At 50.0% G+C, this 19,813-nt stretch overlaps 1 protein-coding gene across 1 annotated transcript in view; it reads left to right on the top strand.

Moving 5' to 3' along the window:
* The window catches only part of ENPP6 (ectonucleotide pyrophosphatase/phosphodiesterase 6), a 75,922-nt gene that overhangs the window by 25,005 nt on the left and 31,104 nt on the right, over window positions 1–19,813 (top strand). The window contains exon 2 of the mRNA XM_079779326.1: window positions 7,634–7,813. Coding sequence (XP_079635452.1) covers window positions 7,634–7,813 — 180 coding nt within the window. The remainder of the gene's footprint in view (window positions 1–7,633; window positions 7,814–19,813) is intronic.

Here is a 19,813-nt window from a genome sequence, read left to right as displayed (position 1 = left end):
TCCTTCGTAGTGCTGAGTAGTATTTCATCACATGGATATCAGCCATTTCTTATAATAAAAAACCTCCACGCTGCAGGAGCACTGACATAGAGTTATGAATATCCGTGTGCCCTTCCTGTGATTCCCTAATCATTAACATTTGGCACATCCATTTATTCTCACCTGAGAAATATACGTTTCCGTTTTGGGTTGTTTTTTTGCAGAACCAGTTGAAAGTAGATTGCTAACATCATGACCCTTCACCCCTAAACAATTCAGCATGTGGGGCATAGTCTCCTGTCACCACATGTCCTCAACTGGCCAAAAAAGGATCCTTCATAGCTTTTTAAAGAATAAAAAACCGAAAGGCTCAAGCAGTGCGTTTGGTTGCCATGTTTCTTTGCTCTCCATGAAGAGGGAACGTCTTCCCCTGGTGTTTTGTTTGTTTTCAAGAGGGACGTTGGCATTCTTGAAAAGCCCAGCCCGTTGTCCTGTGAACAGGCTGACTTTTGGATTCGTCTGATTTTTCTCTCTGGTTAGATTTGAGTAAAGCCTTATTTTGGCAAGAATATGACATTTTTAAAATCCAAATGAGGACACGGTTTCGTGTGAGCTGGGAGGGGGCGAGGTGTGGGCGTTGTCCTGTGGAGGGTCTCTGCCCCCCCCGCCCCCCCCCCCCCCCCCCCCCCCCCCCCCGCAGCACCACGCACAGGGAGAGAGGCTTCGGCTGCTTCACAGGCTTCCTAACGTCACACTCACAGCGACCCTTGGCCTCTCAGTGTTGTGGGAGGGGCTGTCCTTGGGATGTGGGTTTGGCTCTGTTGGTCTTTGGGGGGCGGGGGTGGGGGGGGTGGTGACTTTGAGAGTGAGGAAGGGCAAGGGGCCGAATCCAAGCTGCTGCTCCCGGCAGAGGTCTCCGTGGCTCCTGCACCCGGAGGCCCAGGTGGAGCCGGGGCGGAGCGAAGACTCCTCCTCCTGCCTCTGCTGCTCTTTCCTGCGGCCCGTGATGTGATGATGCTCCACGGTTCACCTTTCCCGGTCCTGCGTCTCTCCATTGGGGCCTTTCCTCCCAGCAGAGGAGCGAGGGGCAGGGTCTGACCCACCCAGCCTGGATCCTGGAGCCACCACTGTCACGGTGTGTGTGTGTGTGTGTGTGTGTGTGTGTGTGTGTGTGTGCGCATGTGTGTTTGGGGGAGGGAGGAGGGGGCACAGCTTGAGACACATGTCCACTCTCTACCAGGCACTGTAGCTGGAAGGTCGGAGAGGCGTTGCGGGAGGGAGGAGGAATCTCCCAAGGGCCGGGGTGGCTAGAAGGACAAAGGGTCTTAGGGAAGTTAAGTGTCCACTGGAGCACCATTGCCGATTGGAGGGGAAAGTCACTGACCTTAACCGAAAGGGAAAAGAGGAGGGTGATGCAGGGCTTGGTGGGGTGGAGGTGGGGTGGGGGGGAGAACGGTATAATAAAATACCAAACAGAGCCAATCTGGAAAAGGGAAGTGTAACTACACAGGAGCGGGTGGATGAGGACAGGGGAAGGCAACAGGAGATGCAGAGAGGAGAGTCAGATGGCTGCCTGGGTGCGGGGCTGCCTGGGTGCGCGGCCGCCCAGCCTCGCTGGCCTCGCTGTCTGCCTCGGTCTGGATTTTGGCGGGTTTAGCATCTTCACAAGCAGCTCTAAGAATCCCGGGGCTCCTTCCCACAGTGAGATGTGAAAACAAAATGACAGGCGGCCCTGGGCAGCGCCCCAGGTTGCGGGCAGTGGAGAGCATTGTGGCCGCCAGCAGAGGGCAGTGTCGGGCCAGGCATGTCCCAGGCGCGGGGCGGCGCTTTCTCCCCAGGCGAGGCCCGGGATTAGTTTCTGAATTTGGGACTCACCTCTGGCAGACTTTCCGGAGCAAAATGTGGTAAGGCTTCTTTTCTTCACCGTCAAGAATTTTGAGAGTCTTCCCCAGACTATGAGTATAAATACAAAGTAAGAAATAGGCTGCCCAGCCTCATCCCTCCCTAGAAACCACTGATGGCTGCATGCTAGTTGATAACATCGCCCTTCTAAGGGGTGGGTGGGGGGGGTGGTTAGGTGGTGTTTATCAAATGTCTACTGTGTTCCAGACACTGTGCAAAATTTTACCTGCCCCAAATTACTTACCCCGGCAAGGAAGTATGTTATTCCCATTTCCCACCGAAGTGAAGCGACACGGGTGGGGTCCCACAGCAGGCAGGCATAGCATTCACACTTCAGTGCTTTCTGCTGGGCCCCAGGCTTCTCGTAGGCCCTCCGTTCCTGCCTGTTCCCATCCTGCCCGATGCTTCTGATTCTCACTCACAACCTCCTGTATGCCAGCGGTGCCTACTGTTTGGACAGGGCAACTCGGAACACGGCAGAAGGGCGCTCCTCACACCCAGCCAGGGGGTGAGTTGCACATTTGAGTTACGCTTTCATCCCGAAGGCAAATTGTCTGTCAACGTATGCCAAGAGCACCCACAGGGAATGCTGTCCACACATCATTAAGTGAGGCACCTTGTCAGTTCCAACACCGCTCGTGTATGTGCTGGCCATGGATCAGAACAGATGCGCTGTGGCTGCCGCGATGACCTGAATTCTCTTCACCCCATGACTTCGGGGGGCTGGTCTCACTTCTCTGTGGCCACACCTGGCACAAGGCAGTGAACGTGGATAGGTCCCTCACACCTTCTCGCAAAGACAAACAAGGCGGACCGGGCCGAAGACGCGAGTTCTCTTCCACTTGCTTCCTGTGGCTTGGTTGGCTCACACTGGATAGAGCCGTTGGTATTGCTGATGACCTCACACTCCCTAACAGCTGGAGTTGATCATTCCGTATCAACTCTTGGCCTTAGCGGTTGTTCCAATAACATGTTGATGTCTGGTCCGTGTTGCCGGAGATCACCCATCGGTCATCCCAGGTTCTGCACCGATGGAAAGGCTAGATTGGAGAACATGGCTTGGATCCAAAACCTAAGTGTGCCCCCCCCCCCTTTTTTTTTAAAGCCGCGTCTTTAATGCACCACGTTCTGCCTTCGGACAAGTTAACAAAATAAGATGTATTCCCTGGCAAGGCGATCTGGGAAGCACATTTCCTTTTGTGAGTCGGGGGCTTTGAGCAATGCATTGCTCATTCTTTCGAGTCCCTTGGATAGCAAGTATTTATTTGAAAATGTACCAGACAGGGTCTATACCAGTCTTCAGACCCAACAAAGACTCAGGGGAAAGTGCTCAGAGGAGTCTGGTCGTGGGAAAGCCTGCCTTCTATGACGCGCCCAGGCCGCCGGCTGGGAATCGGGGTATGATTGCTTCCTAGGGCAGTGTTAGTTTGAGGTGATGTTTATACATTTGATCTCCAAAATGCACTCATTAGCGTGAGACCTGAAGGGTTCAGAGCTTTGGACGACTCTTTCCACGGCTGGACTCTTTCCAGAGGGAGAGAGGATGGAAGATTCTTGCTTGCTTTGTTAGTGCCCCTGGGCTGGCAGCATCCTCCTTTAGGATATTTACGGTAACAGCGCATGGCAGTGGGCAGGAGACAGGCGTGCGTCTGGCTTTCTGAGACGCGGGAAACTCCATGTGGCTACTTTCCTGAGAGTCGGAAGCAGACCTGGATTTTGAGGCCATTTCTGTGAAAACGGCCTGGGCCCTGCTGGGCGGTGAGAACCCAGGGGCTGTGGGGTCGCTGGTACCAGAGGGTGTGGACGGGCAGAGAAGCCTGGGTTGGACCGGGCTCTGCCCTTCTGCCCGCCACCTGGTCACCCAGCCACTCTGAGCCCCAGTTCTCCCACGGCATAGAGGGTGATATTGTCTGTCTCTCGGAGTGATGGGAGGCCCAATGAGATGGGAGCTGGAAGCTCTAGTTCCCACCACATGGGAGGTGGCCAGACGCTGCTAGCTCGTCTTTTCATTGAGCCGATCAGCAAGCACCTGTCCAATTGGCTCAGGCCTTTGCCTTCAGAGAGGACCCTCCTGCGCCTCCCTTGGCCCCCAGTGCCTCCATGCATTGCCCCAGGTGAGGCGCTGCCTGAGGAGGTGGAGCCCTGGACCCTCACCCTGGACCGAGCCGGTCCCCAGTCGTCCTGTCTGGAGGGTGGAGCTGGCTGATGGCGTGTGGGCACCAGCTCCCTTCCCGTGGGCTTGCAAAGGGCCGGGACCTGTACCGAGTGCCAGTTCCCACACTGTGATTCATGCAGGAGGTCACAGCGGTGGAGAGCCAGGGCTCCGGGCCAGGCTGCCTGCGGAAGCCTGAGTCCACCACCCCTCCTGGTGCGAGACTCTCTGGGCCTCAGTGGCTTCACCTGTGAAGTGGGCTAGCAATGGTCTCTCTGACCACTTGGCTGGCATCTTCCCACTCTACCCATCACCTTCCTGAGCTGGACAGACGGCCCTCAGCCTGGTTCAGTTGTAACCCAGACTTCCAGTGTGTGTGTGTGTGTGGGGGGGGGGGGGGGGGCGGGGGAGACAGAGGCCTGCCACCAACTTGGAACTCAACTCCCCGAGGGCTGCCTCTGTGAAAACATATCAGCTCCTCATTAGTATGTGTAAACTGTATTTATGTTGCCATGTTTGGAATAAATTGATGTGCCTAAAATATAAGTTTATTTTTCACGTTTCAACCAGCTGTTTTCTTAAAAATTGATTTCAGAGAGAGGAACAGAAAGGGAGAGAGAGATAGAAACATCAATGATGAGAGAGACACTGGGGATTGCGCAGCAACCTGGGCATGTGCCCCGACCCGGAATCAATCGTGACCTCCTGGTTCATGGGTTGACGTTCAACCATGGAGCCACACCAGCGGGCTCAGCCAGCTGTTTGGATATCTAGTAGACACAGCCACATTCACCCAATGGAAGCGCACGTGGACCCAGGAAAACACAATGCATGGATTTGGAAATGAAAGATGAGTATTACTTTGTAAAAGTGATTATACACCAGGAATTAGGAAAGCTTTTGTATAATAAAAAATTACTTATTGGCTGTGGAACCTGTGTTCGCAAACTCTTGTGTCTTAGGGATAAGGGAGAAAAAAGGAGAAAAACGTGTAACTGTCGCACAAATTTTAAAGCCCCACAGAGTTGTCCTTGGGAGGAGAAGCAGAAGTCACCTTCTCCGCACCACACCCGAGAGCCCCCCGAGAGGCGTGGTGTGTGTTGGCGTCAGGAAGTTCTCCGCCGAAGCCTTGAGCAAAGGGTTTCTCTGTTTATTGAGCACAAGCATAGGAAAATCAAGAAGAGTAGCAGATGGCACAGCCAGCGTGGCTCAGTGGTTGAGCAACGACCTATGAACCAGGAGATCATGGTTCAATTCCTGGTCAGGGGCACATGCCCGGGGTGTGGGCTCGATCCCCAGTGTGGGGCGTGCAGGAAGCAGCAGATCAATGATTCTCTCTCATCATTGATGTTTCTCTCTCTCTCTCCCTCTCTCTTCCTCTCTGAAACCAATAAATACATGTATTTTTTGAGGAAGAGTTGCAGATGTATAAAAAGAGATGGGTCAGGTGGAAATATTGAGATCAGAGCTTGTGGGCTGCTGAAGCCAGCACCGTTTGCTTTGCTCTGTTCTCTCCCACCACGCTCACCCTGGCAAGACACACGAAAGAGCGAGAGAGACGGGGTCGGTGAGAAACCAGCTCGAGCAAGTGCAGACTCGGACTGACAGGCCCCGCTGCCCGTCTTCACCCGCTCGCGGGAAGGACAGTCCGCGCAGCAGAAGCCACAGAGCCGCCGATGAGGTTGGGGCACCGTTGCCTGCTGGCCTCCGCGAAGGCAAGCCTCCCAGCCCAGAGGGATGCGCCTGGGACCCGCACCGCATCCGTGCTGCGGTTAAGCCCTTGACGAACACAGCCTCCCGTTACAACCCCAGGCCCAAGCCACCAGCAGAGTGAAACCCACTTTCTAAACAGGGTCCGAGAGGGTCCTACATGTGGGAACCCTTTAACTCCTACAAGGACAAAGCACTGGTTCCGGGAAAGCCCTGGGTAAAAGACCCACCCTGTGTGGCTCTCCGGGCTTTAAAGTCAAAGCGTGACTTGTGCAATGCCTGCCTGGGCTTCTGTGAGGAAATAAAAGGTTTCCCTCTATGAGATGTGGGGTTTCCAAATTTCCAAATTTTATGTTATGGTTTTTCCTTAAAAATTAAGTGTGTGTGTGTGTGTGTGTGTGTGTGTGTGTGTGTGTGTGTGTGTGTTGGGGTGGGGACAGTCAGGAAGGAACAGCAAACAAACAAAAGCCCACGTCCGTGAAGCGTCGTCAGCTCAAGGAAGCAGGCTTTATCCGGTGCCAAGTGGCGCTCTCTACAATTGCAGCAACTTCTGATGCACTTGCCAATGTTTGTGTTATTTTTACTTTAAAGATGTAACAGATTGCCGCCACATAAATAATTTAAGCCTCGCATTTTTCAAAAGCGTCCAAGCGCGTGTGTCTTTCGCTTCTGGCTTCTCTTCTGGGACGAAGCCGTGCCCAACAGAAGCAACCGCCGTGTCTCTAACACTCCATTTGGGCTGTTGTTGTTTTTTCGTGTTGAATCTATTTTTTGCCGTTCTGTTCCAAATGCCACAGGTTCTGTCACTGTTCGGCGAGGAAGCGGTAACTCCGCATCTACAGGAAGAAAGGGAATGAGCTCCATAGCTTGTACTTGTGATCTCGCAGGAAGATCACCAGCTTGGGAGGGGTGCGGGAGTGCTCGGGGAGAGGCCCTAACCCAAGTCCCACAGCGGTCTGCCATTTCCATTCAGATTCATACTCAGACTTCCAGCCAGGAACAATGGGCCACATTTTGCACACAGCGTCCTCAGTTTAACTTAAAATAGCTTTAGACTTGGCAGATGGACTTCACACAAAATGATCCCATCCTCGATCGATTATTGGACTTCTCACTTTGTGATGTGCCATTATGGTACAACTGAGAGAGAAGAAACATCTATGTTAAAAAAAAAAAATCAAACGCCAATGTTTATGCTGCTCTATACTTCCTAAGTGTAGAGCAGCTTTTATAAATCAAAAAAAGATCTATATATATATATAAAAGGCTAATATGCTAAGTGTCCCTCCACCTGGTTGAACAGCTTTTATAAACCAAACAAAGATCTATATATATAAAAGGCTAATATGCTAAGTGTCCCTCCACCTGTCTGACTGGTTGCTATGATGCGCACTGACCACCAGGGGCAGACGCTCAACACAGGAGCTGCTGAGCTGCAGTGACTTGGCAGCGGCGGTTCTCGGGTGACGCACCTTGGGTGATTCCACCTTCGGCCGCGGGTTATGTTGTTGCTGGGGCACTATCAGCTCCGAATCTGGTTTACTGTATGCATACTTGTGTTTGCATTCTACACCCTGTACGATAACAACTTTACAGAGTGCACTCTGGGACCTCTCAGGGGATGTCGGAGAGCCAGTTTCGGCCCAGTCCCTGCAGGCCAGGCAGAGAGGACCCCACCTGCCAGAGGGACCCCGCTCACTCTGCAGACGCTGGGGAGAGGCCATGGGAGGTTGGCTCCAGGGCATTTTCAGCTGGTCTCGCCCAGTACCGCCCCACTGGCCACCTTCTAATTAATTTCCATTCAATGTGCACGAATCCATGCACCGGGTCACTAATACAATATAAAAATCCCAGAACAGTAACGACAGCTTTCTGTTCTATTTACTGCAGGCAGACATTCTGAGGTCCACCAGATGATTGGGAACTACATGTGGGACTCCAACACCAACAAGTCATTTGACATTGGTGTCAACAAAGACAGCCTGATGCCACTCTGGTGGAATGGGTCAGAACCTCTGTGGGTCACCCTGACCAAAGCCAAAAGGAAGGTCCACATGTACTACTGGCCAGGTGAGTACATCCACCCAAATCTCAAAACACCGTGGAGTCTCCAAAGACAAAGGATGCGGGTGACAAGGGTGAGGACCAAGCCAGGGTTTGGAAAATGAGATCTTTATTCAAGAAAGATTGCTTTTGAACGTGTTTGTAAAAATTTGTTTTGAACTCTCTAACACCAGAGCAGGCACAATGCCATTTCCAGATTGCTGCTGTAGTCTATCATGCTTTTTCCTGTGCAAAATCTTAGATATACACGAGAGATAGTTACAGCGTGCTTATTTGCCTGGCAAGAGAATTTGGCATACCATTTATTTAGATTTGGAGCTCCTCTACTCGCATTGAAAAGATGATTCAAAGCACTTACAACTGTCAGTAGTGTATTTGGTGAAGCCCCTTGAAATAATATTCAATGAAAAAGAAATTACTTCACTTACTGCAATGAGGTAAGTAACCGTGCAAGCTGCCCTGGCTGCTCTGAGGTGTCTTCAGGACACTCTCGTCTCACAGTCGAAAATCGTTCATTAAGGATGAGAGGACTCAGTGATAACGAAACAACTAACTTCACATTGTCTGTCCCGTGGTGGGATTTGTTCTCAGGTAAGGGCGCAATCTGACTTTTCCATGGGCATGGCTATAGACACTTTCTCCCTAATTCTTAATGGTGCAGCTCCGATGATTGCCATGTGGAAGAAGGTCTCAGGGAAGGTCTAGGAGAAATGAAGGGATAACTAGATGAGAGCATGGTGGGTTGTGGGGGATGGTGGCAGAGAGCGGAGAGAAGGACGAGTAAGCCAAGGCTGAATCATAGATGGCCCACAACTGAGGCCGTGTCCTTCAGTAGGAGTTGGGAAGATGCTGGATGGAGGTGGCCACGTGGAGAGTTGCTCAGGGCACTCCAGGCTATGCCTGCTCTCAGAGGAGCATAGAACACACACAGACAGAGCCATGGAGAGCCATGCTGTGGCGAGTGCCCTGGAAGTGCCACAGAGCAGAGCCTGGCATGTACAGGGGAGCTGTGAAGGCAGGAGAACAGGCAGACACAGGCTGGCCTGCTGGCAGATGCAGTTTCAGGGGGAATGCTAGCGTTTCCTCAGAAGACACCTGGGATTGTGTCCATCGCAGATACCTTGGCTGGTGTGGTAAGAAGCTTTCAGGCAAGGGAGGGGCTTCAGAGAGCTCCATTACCTTTAAATGGAGACTCGGCTTTTTCACGGAGTTGGATGTGAGATCGAGGAGACAAGACAGTGCATCAGCCAAGCTGATCAGACTTGCTGGAGGTGCCAAGCTCGTGGTTCAGCCCAATGCAGGGAGGACTGAAGCCAAAAGCTTGTGCTGCGGTTTGAGCTCATTCTCAGAAATCATTATTTAAAAAACACAAACCAACAAGGGTCCACATGCAGACATAGGAGAGTGCAGGTTGGGTGCGCTGCCTCAGGGACCACCTTAGAACAAACCCAAGGGCCCTCTAGACGAACACTCCCCGAGGCCGAGGGCCCTCTTCCCCGGTATCTGGTTCACCTAACACTCTAGGTCTTGGAACTTGAGCTCTTCCTGAGCAGTCACAGAGCATTATTCTTGATCTCATCCTGGAGAATCTGGCTTCTTCATTATAATACACAACTTGAATTTCTATATCACTGAGTATCTAAAAAACCTCAAAGCTAATTTGCATGTAAAATATCTTGTTGATCCTCCAAAACAGCTCCTCAAAGGGCAAGATTCAATAGCTAATGTGGTGCGATGCCTTAAGATCAGCTCATGGTGTTAACTATCAGGAGGAAAGAAGCTAAAAGGATAGCCTCCTAGAATTTCCCCAGTGACCTACAAGAGGATTCGCTAAAGACCTAGCTGGGGTGATGTCTTGATAGAAATTGGATGAAAAGTCTCTGGTTTCCTACACACTGTCCAGTCCTCCTGGACTGGAGACACAGATAGTGGCCGCCCAGCCTGCCAGGATGGCCTGGCACCCTGGCTGACAGCTGACGGATGAGGGTCACTGCTCTCCTCTCCCCCTTCCCCTTGGTCCCCTCCAGCCACAGCTAATAGCACGGCGAGTGTTCATTTGTCTCAGGAAGATGAAGCGAAGTGCAGTGGCATTTCTTCTAAGCATGGCTGAATTTTGTTTTTCTTCTCGAATCCTCCTCTTCCTTCCCTAGTCCCACAGGACATTGCGCAGACCCCTCGATGAGGCCTGGAAAATCTTCATTGCTCCAGTGAGCTGTGTTATGACACTTTGAGTCTCGCCATTAAGTCAATATTTAGAAGAGCAATTTAGAAATGGCAGGAGTTCAAGTCTTCCTGTCAGGTAGATAAAGCAGCAGACTGAAAAATTGATCAGTGGTGAGGAGTCCAAAACACCGCACCTCCAGTCCTGAGAAAGAGAATATTGTAAACAGACCCTTTATTTCCCCACCCAACGGTGCCAGGAAGCTGTGCTGGGAGAACTGTGCCTCAGGACAGGATCCCAGGCCTGAAATGGAATATTTCTTTGGGAAGGCCCAACGAAACCGGCCAGGAACTGCATGACTAGGACCCAGTAATGTTTTGCAAAGGATAAGAGCTGACGGTGTGTCTTTCACTGATTTTATTTTTATTATCTTTAATATATTTCAGAGAGAAAGGGAGAGAGAGAGAGAGAGATAGAAACATCAATGATGAGTGAGAATCATTGATCAGCTGCCTCCTACACACCCCACACTGGGAATCAGGCCCGCAACCCAGGCATGTGCCCTGACCAGGTATTGAACTGTGACGTCCTGGTTCATAGGTTGACGGTCAACTACTGAGCCACGCCAGCCGGGCTCCCTCACTGATTTTATTCCCCTGCCCTGTCCTTGTGCTCTGAGGTCCAAGGGAATTTATTGAGGGGAGAAGGAAGAGGCTCCCGTATTCACTTCAGATGGAGAGTAACCCAAAGCAGAGAAGGGCGCCATTTTTTTTGGATCACCAGTGCTACCTTACACAGTGGTAGTAGTTTTTAAGTTCATTCTTGTGGCTATCATGAAGTACAAAAAAGGAACAGAAAAATAAAAAGCTTTTAGGAGCCTGTGGTCCAGACTCTTTGAGCGAGTGCCTGAAGAATCTAAGTTCCGCATGGTTCTGCATGCGTTTTGCAGTGTTAACTCCCTACAGGCAAGCAATCAGGAGGACTTGAGGGCAATCCTTCGTGTGGCTCTGGGATGGCGCTGGGTGTGGGGCTGGGCTCTTCTGCTGGCCTCTTCCTGTCCCGAGCTGACGTTCAGATGAATAAGACACCTTCTATGTGGGCGAAAGACACGCTTCCACCTGGCTTCCCCTCGCCCACTTGCCGGAGGTGAGCTGGGTAGGGAGTTAACCACGGTTATCTGACTCAGCTTCTATCAAGTTTTAGTTGTTCAAAGCAAGGTGATTTCATCAGGATACGTAAGGAGGCACATATTGGCTATTGATCAGGAATTGTGGATTGTTCACAGCATCCTCTCCTTGTCTGCTGTGGTGGGTCCCTGACAACATCCAACTGGGCTGTATTAGATGCAGACCCTTAGGCTCAGGGAAAATTAGGAGCCCAGCATCCATCACACAAACGTGTGCGTTAACATTATGGCCAAGCTCTTTAACTCTATGTATGTGACTTCAAACATTTGAGTAACAAATGAATTTTTTTCAGGCAATATTAGACATTGCAAATACCAGGGGTCCAAATTTTCACGAAATGTTCCAATAACATCCCCAGTTTGTCATTAGAGTTTAAGATGTATCTAATTTTAGAACCGGGAGAGGCCTTAGGGCAGCGGTTCTCAACCTATGGGTCGAGACCCCTGTGAGGGTTGAACAACCCTTTTACAGGGGTCGCCTAAGACCATCGGAAAACACAGATATTTACATTATGATCCATAACAGTAGCAAAATTACAGTTATGAAGTAGCAATGAAAATAATTTTATGGTTGGGGGTCACCACAACCTGAGGAAATGTATTAAAGAAAGGGTCGTGGCATTAGGAAAGTTGAGAACCACTGCCTTAGTGTGTAGTTTGTTGGTTCCTGCACTCTTTAGGAAACTAATCAAAACTATGGATTCCCTTTTCAGATCAATACACTCGTGCATACTACACTCACAATTTTGTGCTCATGGGATACAAGAGACCACAATGATGAGGACTCCAAATGGTTTTCCATGGCAACATATGTCTCTATAATATCTCATTGATTTGATATTTTAAAGGCGATGCAACCATGTGTTAAAAACTCACCAAAGTATCCAATGAAACACAAGCTCTTGTAATGAATGATGTATGGCAAAAGTAGGCATGGGTCAATGTTCTCTAAAGCTCTTTGGGTGGAATTCACCTTGGGTCACTTCCTTTGTGTGTGGGTGACTTTGGTAAAACTTCATCACTAACGTTGTCTGTCTGTGTCAGCAAGAAAAAGATTACAAATGTGCATGTCAAGTTGAGGTCTTCCCAAAGGAGTGATTTTCAGAAGCAGGATTTCTAGGCATCAACCATTTAATAGTCTTGTTTTTTATTGATGTTCCCCTTTCCACCCCCCTCCACTTTCCCCCTCCACCCAATCCCCCCCTTCCCCAAGCCTTTGCTACATTATTTTCTGTGTCCATAGGCTAAGCATATAAGCATATATGTTCTTTGGTTAATCTTTCCCTGCCCTTTCCTCCCTCTGAGATCTGCTATCAGTCTGTTCCATCCATCCATGTCTTTGGTCCTATTTTGTCAGTTTATTTTGTTAGATTTCACATATAAGTGAGATCATGTGATATCTGTCTTTTCTGACTGGCTTATTTCACTTAACATGATAATCTCCAGGTCCATACATGCTGTTGCAAAGGTAAGAGATCCTTCCTTTTTTACAGCTGCGTAGTATTCCATTGTGTAAATGTACCACATCTTTTTTATTTACTCATCTACTGATGGGCATGTGGGCTGTTTCCAGATCTTGGCTATTGTAAATAATGCTGCTATGAACATCAACCATTGCTGCTGCAGGGAAATTGAGAAGGCATTGCCTCTCTGTACTGCCGACTGCAGAAGCAATTCCTCCAGTGTTGGAAAGTTCTCATAGCTACCTAGCCACATCCAATCCTCTTGTAGGACAATGGTATGTTGGCCAATAGAGCTCAGAGTTTCTCAGCATCATCCATATGGAATTAGAAAACCTTAAAGAGAAATCCAGGGATGAACTTTTGTTCTTCACGAATCACGGAAAATGTGTTTCTTCATAAAAATCTTACAAGGGTGTGACTCAAGGCCCGGGAATAGGCTCTGAGGAGATAACGATGAGCAAAACCAGATACAGGCTTTTCTCACCCCCTGGGAATTTATCATCCAGTCAAGGAGACAGATGATAATCTCGCATTAGCCCACGTAAATGTAAAAGTGCATTTGTTAAAGGTCTGATAATGAAAAGCAAATTGCATCACGGTATCATCTATAAGGGATCTGGTTTCATCTGGCAGCGTGACTCAACACCTGAGAGGGTGGCCAAGGTGGGGGAGCGAGAGTGAGGGTGCTGGTGGGACAGCACACAGCCTGGGAGGAATGGCTACAGCTAACGGCCCCCAGCCACAAAAAGCCAAGACTCCAGCATTCCTTCTCTACGGAGGACTGATTTACTCCGGGAAGTACCAACTTGGGGCCCTTTTCTCCACTCTGTCAGGACCCCTCCCTTTGGATCCCCCTCCCATGCTCTGGGGAGTTGCTGACAAATCTGGGAGGCCATTGGTGCAACAGGAGCACAAGACCCTCCTGGGCCGTGGCTCAATCTCTTAATCCCAAATCCAATCCATCAGCAGGTCCTGGAGATCCTCCGATTTCTCACCACTTCTGTTGTCCTGGTCCTAGCTAACCTCCCCTCTTTCCTGGGTCCGTGAAATAACATCCTAACGGGTTGGTCACCCCTTGTCCATCCATGGTGGATGCCTACATTCCATTCTCCATGCTGCAGCCAGCGCAGTCTTGACAAAATGCCAGTGTGATGCTGTCACCTTCCTTCCCGAAACCTTCCAATGACTTCTCATTCCTCTTCTGATGATAAGAAATTCTTCAGCTTGAACCATAGAGTGTGGCCTGGCCTCAGCTTCTCTCTACCTCACCCATACCCCAACCTCCCTCCCCTCTAAGTTCCCTCCCTGTGTCTCCCTTCCTATCCAGGATCTTAGCACACGCTGTTCCCTTCGTCGTGGTCGTGGTCGGCGCCCTCTGCTGTGCCTTTCCCAGCCGGGTCAGTGGGCCGGCGGCTGGCTGATTCAGGGGTGTTGGGACAGAGGTGCCACTTCTCCCACCAGAGCCCTTTGTGTGCAGAGAGCCCTGCCCCCTCCTGTGTTTCCACAGCAGGGCAGCTGGGGCACGGAGGGAACCGCGGGGACATGTAAAGAGCCAGAACGTGCCTTCTGGACCCATTCAGCCACTTCCTCACTGGGCACAGTCACTTACCTTACCTGTGCTCCAGTTTCATTATTTGTCCGACAGGGATGACCATATGTACCTCGCAGGCTTGCCGGGCATGTGAAATGAGACAAGAGATGTAGAGTATTTGACCAGAGGAGATGCTCAATCCATCCTCTGCCCCCAGATCCCAGAACGAGAGCTTAGCCTATGTCCGTTTTCATGAGACGCAGGGGAGTGCTCTCACCCAGCTCACCCTTAGCCCCAAAGAAAAAATTGTGAATTCACATCAGGAATTCAAATCTACCTTTCAGCAAAGAGCACAGAGTGAGCGCAAGCCCTGTTTTAACTCGCCAAGAGGATTCAGGGCAAGTAGGGACAGAAAAGGGGCGGGCAGCTGGAGCTGGCCACTTAGTCATTGGAGAAGGAAAGGAGGACAAAGCCTGGCTTTTTCATGCACAGGACAAGTCATACACATGACCACACGCAGAGGTGGCACTCACCACCGGGCAGTGTGGACACTGGACTGGCCTCTGGCTATTGGCCCAAGGGTGGCAGAGAGGTGAGGTCGCCAGGCCCACACACACAGCACTCACTCCTGGTCCCAGTGTTCCTGGAAGTAACCCAGAACCACCTCACACAGGTCAGGGTCCAAGGTCCCCTCAGACACATGGGGAAAGGGCCATTTGTCCGACTTGGAGATCACAGGCTCAGATTTGAGGGGCTGGGGCGCGGGGAGTCCCTGGGCAGGTGCCAGAGCTCAGCATCCAGCTGCAGGGCTCAGCATCCTGACTTGGCCCGGTCTGTTGTGGTCCAAATCTCAGCAAAGCACCTGTTCTGAGAAGGAGGCTTTGGTTGGGAATACCATGTGGGGCAGAGGTCAAGATGGCTTCCCGTGGGCCAGCATGAACTCACTGCAATCATGTGGTCATTTGTAAGATTTGGATGATCTAGAAGCACAGCACCTGCCTCAGCCCTGATAGCCTATCTGAGAGGCCCCCGGGGACATCAGTCCAGCAGTGGTCATTCATTCCTCACCTGGTTCCACCTGGGAGGAGGGCAGGCCCAATCCTGGCCCGGAGACTTTCCCACCTAAAGCCAACCAGCAGGTGCAGAGACGAAACTCCACCTTTGCCCTCATCATGCTTTGCTGTGGCTTCACCACCGACTTCCTAAGCGGAGACTCAGCAGGAGGGAGGCACATGCTTCTTCTCACCCTGCCCCCCTATTAATCCCTTCTGGTGCCACTGAGGCATTTTCATTGAGGTTTTGGGATCTGCTCTAATGGACGAGTTGCTTCTCATCTCCTTTGTCGCCCGGGCTTGCTCTCTGCCCCTGCACACGAGGCCCGCCCACCACCCTCTTCTCCGTCAGAGGTCTCCCAACCCCGTGGGCCCTCCTGACCCCAGGGATCAAAGGCCCCGCTGTCCCCCAGGACCTGTTCCCACAAGCTCCTGTGGCTCCGATGCGTTTTCCTGGAAAAGGTTCCATGTTTCTGAGTGAGTTAATTGGCTTCGCTGCTTTAATAAGGTCTCTTGAGACATGTAGTCAACAATTGTACACCTGCCTCCGATCACAGGAAATGCAGCTCTCGGGGCTTATTGTTACAAGATGTGTCAAAGCTGGGGCGCGCTTGCAAGGTGAGCCCTGTGCTCTAGGAAGTGGGGGGAATGTGAGTTTTTTGGGATCCCCTTGGTGGTCCTTGGAGAGGGTTGCCAGGAAGCCAGGCTCCTGCGGGGAAGCTGTGGGCATGGCGAGAATGTCCCAGAGCCAGCTACCAGCCGGCAGGGAGGGAGACATTGGGACGTTCACGTCTCCCATCCGTGGCTTTCCCTCCCTCACCTGTAAAATGAAAAGATTTGATGGAAGGCTGCCATGGAGGCATCCTTCCATCCTTGTAGACATCATTGATTGGCATATTTATTTGGGCAGTTGTGGTCCATGGCAGTCAAGTGGTGTTGTGATAAATGGGTATATTAAAATAATTTTCTGATGATGGAAGTTAAGTATTTTGAAGAAATGTCTCTTTATAAAAATATTTTTTATTGATTTCAGGGAGGAAGGGAGAGGAAGAGAGAGAGATAGAAACATCAATGATGAGCCCTAGCCTGTTTGGCTCAGTGGATAGAGTGTTGGCCTGTGGACTGAAGGGTCCCAGGTTCGATTCTGGTCAAGGGCACATGCCTGAGTTGCAGGCTTGGTCAATCAATGACTCTCTCTCATCATTGATGTTTCTGTCTCTCTCTCCCTCTCCCTCTCTGAAATCAACAAGAATATATTAAAAAGAGAAAGAAAGAAAGAAAGAAAGAAAGAAAGAAAGAAAGAAAGATCAATGATAAGAGAATCATTGATCGGCTGCCTCCCACACGACCCCTACTGGGAATCAAGCTGGCAATCCAGGCATGTGCCCTGACCAGGAATCAAACCATGACCACCTGGTTCATAGGTCGATGCTCAACCACTGAGCCACACTGGCCGGGCTGAAGAAATGTCTTTTCAATTCATTCATTCCTTCATGTATTTTGCACCAAGGTGCCTGTGCTTAGTGGTGGCCCTCTGGTTGTCTGTAAGTTCCCTGTAACTCTGTTTTCTCCTCAGGGCCTCTGTATGAGGTTGTAGGAGAGGATACTCGCCCAGCCTCAGGTGGGAAATATCAGTGGGAAGGTGGACTCGAGACAGAGATGAGACGATGTCCTAAAAATGAACCCTAATTAAGGGTAATTCCCATCCAATTTCCCTGGGAGCCATGAGCAAACAAGGTGGTGCAAAGTCAAACCTGCCCTGGGAGTGGTTGTGAAACCAGAATCTCACTCCAAAGCTCCTATTTGCGCTGTGAAACCGCGAGGCCCAGGCCATCGCCTCTGCTTCCCCCCAGGTCCCCGTGCAGAGGCAGGCACCTTGGAGTGACCTGCAATGACCTCATCTGCCCAGACTCCATGCTCCTGGGGAGGCCCCGAAATGGCCTGGAGGCAGCAGCCCCGAGGCTGAGCAATGGGCCCACAGATTACACCTGCGGTAGATCCCGAAAGGGGCCCACAGACTCCCGGGCAGAGAACTATCTTGTGGGATCCATACAGCACCCCCTCCAGTCTGCTGATTTCCATCAGATAAACACCAAGGAAAACAAAGCCAAGCTCCCGCACTAATTCACCACGCAAAATTAGCCTTGCTCTCTCTGAAACCACCAGTTCATTAGCTCATGTCCCATTACGTCATGGCTGTCATTTCTTGCTGGCTGCTTTCCTGGTCATTTATTCATTCTGGGTTAGGAGATTAGAGGTAAGGAAAATGCTTCTTTTAAAAAAATATATTTTTTTATTGATTTCAGAGAGGGAGAGGGAGAGAAACATCAATGATGTGGGAGAATCATTGATTGGCTGCCTCCTGCACGCCCCCTACTGGGGATCAAGCCCACCACCCGGGCATGTGCCCTTGACTGGAATTGAACCCGGGACCCTTCAGTCCTTAGGCTGACTGAGCCAAACTGGCTCGGGCTGCTTCTCCTTTTGAGACTTCACCAAGGAGAGGTCATTGGACAAGGGAGCAGAAAGATTCCATTTCTCCCCATTTCTGTGCACTTGGGTAGGAGTCTAGTCCTGTCTCGGGGCACATGGAGGTATAGATTCTATTCAAAATAACTGTGTCTGAAGGACTTGCATTCAGCTTATTGATACTAACATCCCAATCCTCCATGTCTTCATATTTTATGTAGATATATCTTCTATATCTATCATTCTTTATATCTTTCTACTGACAACGTTTGTATTAGGTCGGCAGCAGCCTCATACATCTTGTGTTCATTGAGTCTCTTGAATGCATTATTTTCTCTTGTGCTTGATTTAATCTCATGTTTTTAAATTTATCATGGCCCCTAAGTATACAAAATCCACTGCTAAAGTTGCCAGTAAGAGGCCATGCTGAGCGATTGGCCCGGAAATGAAGTAAAAGTGACGAAGGACGACAAAGGTGGAAAATCAGCGATGGTTATTGCTCTCCAGCCACGCACGTCCCTCCCACCATCGCTCCAAGCTTGAAGAACAAGAACAGAGTGACGGAAGCTGTTAAAGGGCCTGCTTCATTGGAGGGTCTGGAGGCAATGAGGCCACGTTGAGAAGGGCACAGAGCAGACACGGAGAAACCTCTAAGGACCTGGATCGAAGACCAGCCACAGGACCACTCTCCTCTCAGCACCGTGGCGGTCACGGCCAAGGCAAAGCACCTGCAGTGCTGAGAAAAGGCTGGACCCAGCTACTGTGTTGAATTGACTGCTAGGTCTGGGTGGTCTAAATGACGCAAGAATCATTGCTAATTACGTCAGGTGAAAGCGAGGGGTTAGTCTGGGAGTGCTGATGTGAAGGCAGCTGAGGAATTTTTGGAAACTCTAGATAAGCTGACCGGGGAGGAAAACTACTTGCCAAAGCAAATATTCAAGTTGATAAAACCTCCCTAATCTGGAAATGAGAGCCTGAAAGGACTTTCATCCGTACGGAGGCCAAGTTAATATCAGGTTTCCGGGCTCTTAAGGACAGGAGAGCCGTCTTGCTTGGGGCAATGTTGCAGGATGCAAATTGAAACCCTTGGTGATCGGTGGGGACCCCAGGGCCTTCACGCACATGTGTGAGTACACATGCCAGGAAGCTGCCGGGGCCCTGAGAAGGCACGGCTGACCCCGCTCCTCTTCCAGGCTGCCCTGCTGGCTTGTTATGCCAGTGAAATGGAGAGAAGGACGTTTGGAGAATAACATGCCTTTCAAGATTTTACTTATTGCTGATCCTGCTCCTGAACATCTTCCTTCTACTGGTTATCTTCTTCCTAATATCAGAGTGGACATTCTCCCTCGAGCCACCACGTCTTTGAGTCAACCAATGGATCAAGGAGTTATAGCAGCTTCTAAAGCCTATTATCTGAGGGGGACGTTTGCTCAGGCTACCATGCAACCGAGGAAGATGCGAAGACACGGATGCAATTCTGGAAGGATGCTGCCATGATTCTTAAGTTAAAATTCATTGTTATTTCTAAAAATTAAAAAAAAAATCCGTAACAGTGTTACAACAGGTCTACGTTGCCGCACATTGTGTGTAACGTTATAATACTACGTGTAATTAATCAACAAAATTTTTTTACATCATCTTTTAACCTAGGCAAGTATACATTTCTCAGGCAAACTATGTAACTATGCCAATATTAAATCCAGATTCATTTTAATCCAACAAAGCTTTAACAGAATATATGATTGATAATATTAACAAACAATTATTATTAATGCAAAATACTTATGGTTTGATATTAATGTACAAACAAAAAAGTGTGCAGCTTTTTACTTAACGAAATGTGTTAATTGAGTACTTTTGGTCAGCATGATGGTATAGGTTTCAGGTGTGGGTTTCTATCTTAGAAGATCTGAATATTGCACAGTGTGCCCACCACCCAACGTTAGAACTTCTCAATGCAGTTTGCTTTATCTGCAAAAGCATGGTCAAAATTCCATTGCTTGCAAACTCACATAACCATATGTCAGATGTGCCAGAAGCAGATACCTGGCCGCACTGTGTAAGGCTGGTAATCTTTTGCAGGATAGGCGGTGTCTTGCTTGCATTTGGGTTGTTGACCCTGAGCACAGAGCAGATACAAAGTG

Source organism: Cnephaeus nilssonii, assembly GCF_951640355.1.
Source record: "Cnephaeus nilssonii genome assembly, chromosome: 8".
NCBI lineage: Eukaryota > Metazoa > Chordata > Mammalia > Chiroptera > Vespertilionidae > Cnephaeus > Cnephaeus nilssonii.
The sequence above is the reverse complement of the archived record's forward strand: the minus strand, read 5'-3'. Positions and strand labels throughout refer to the sequence as shown.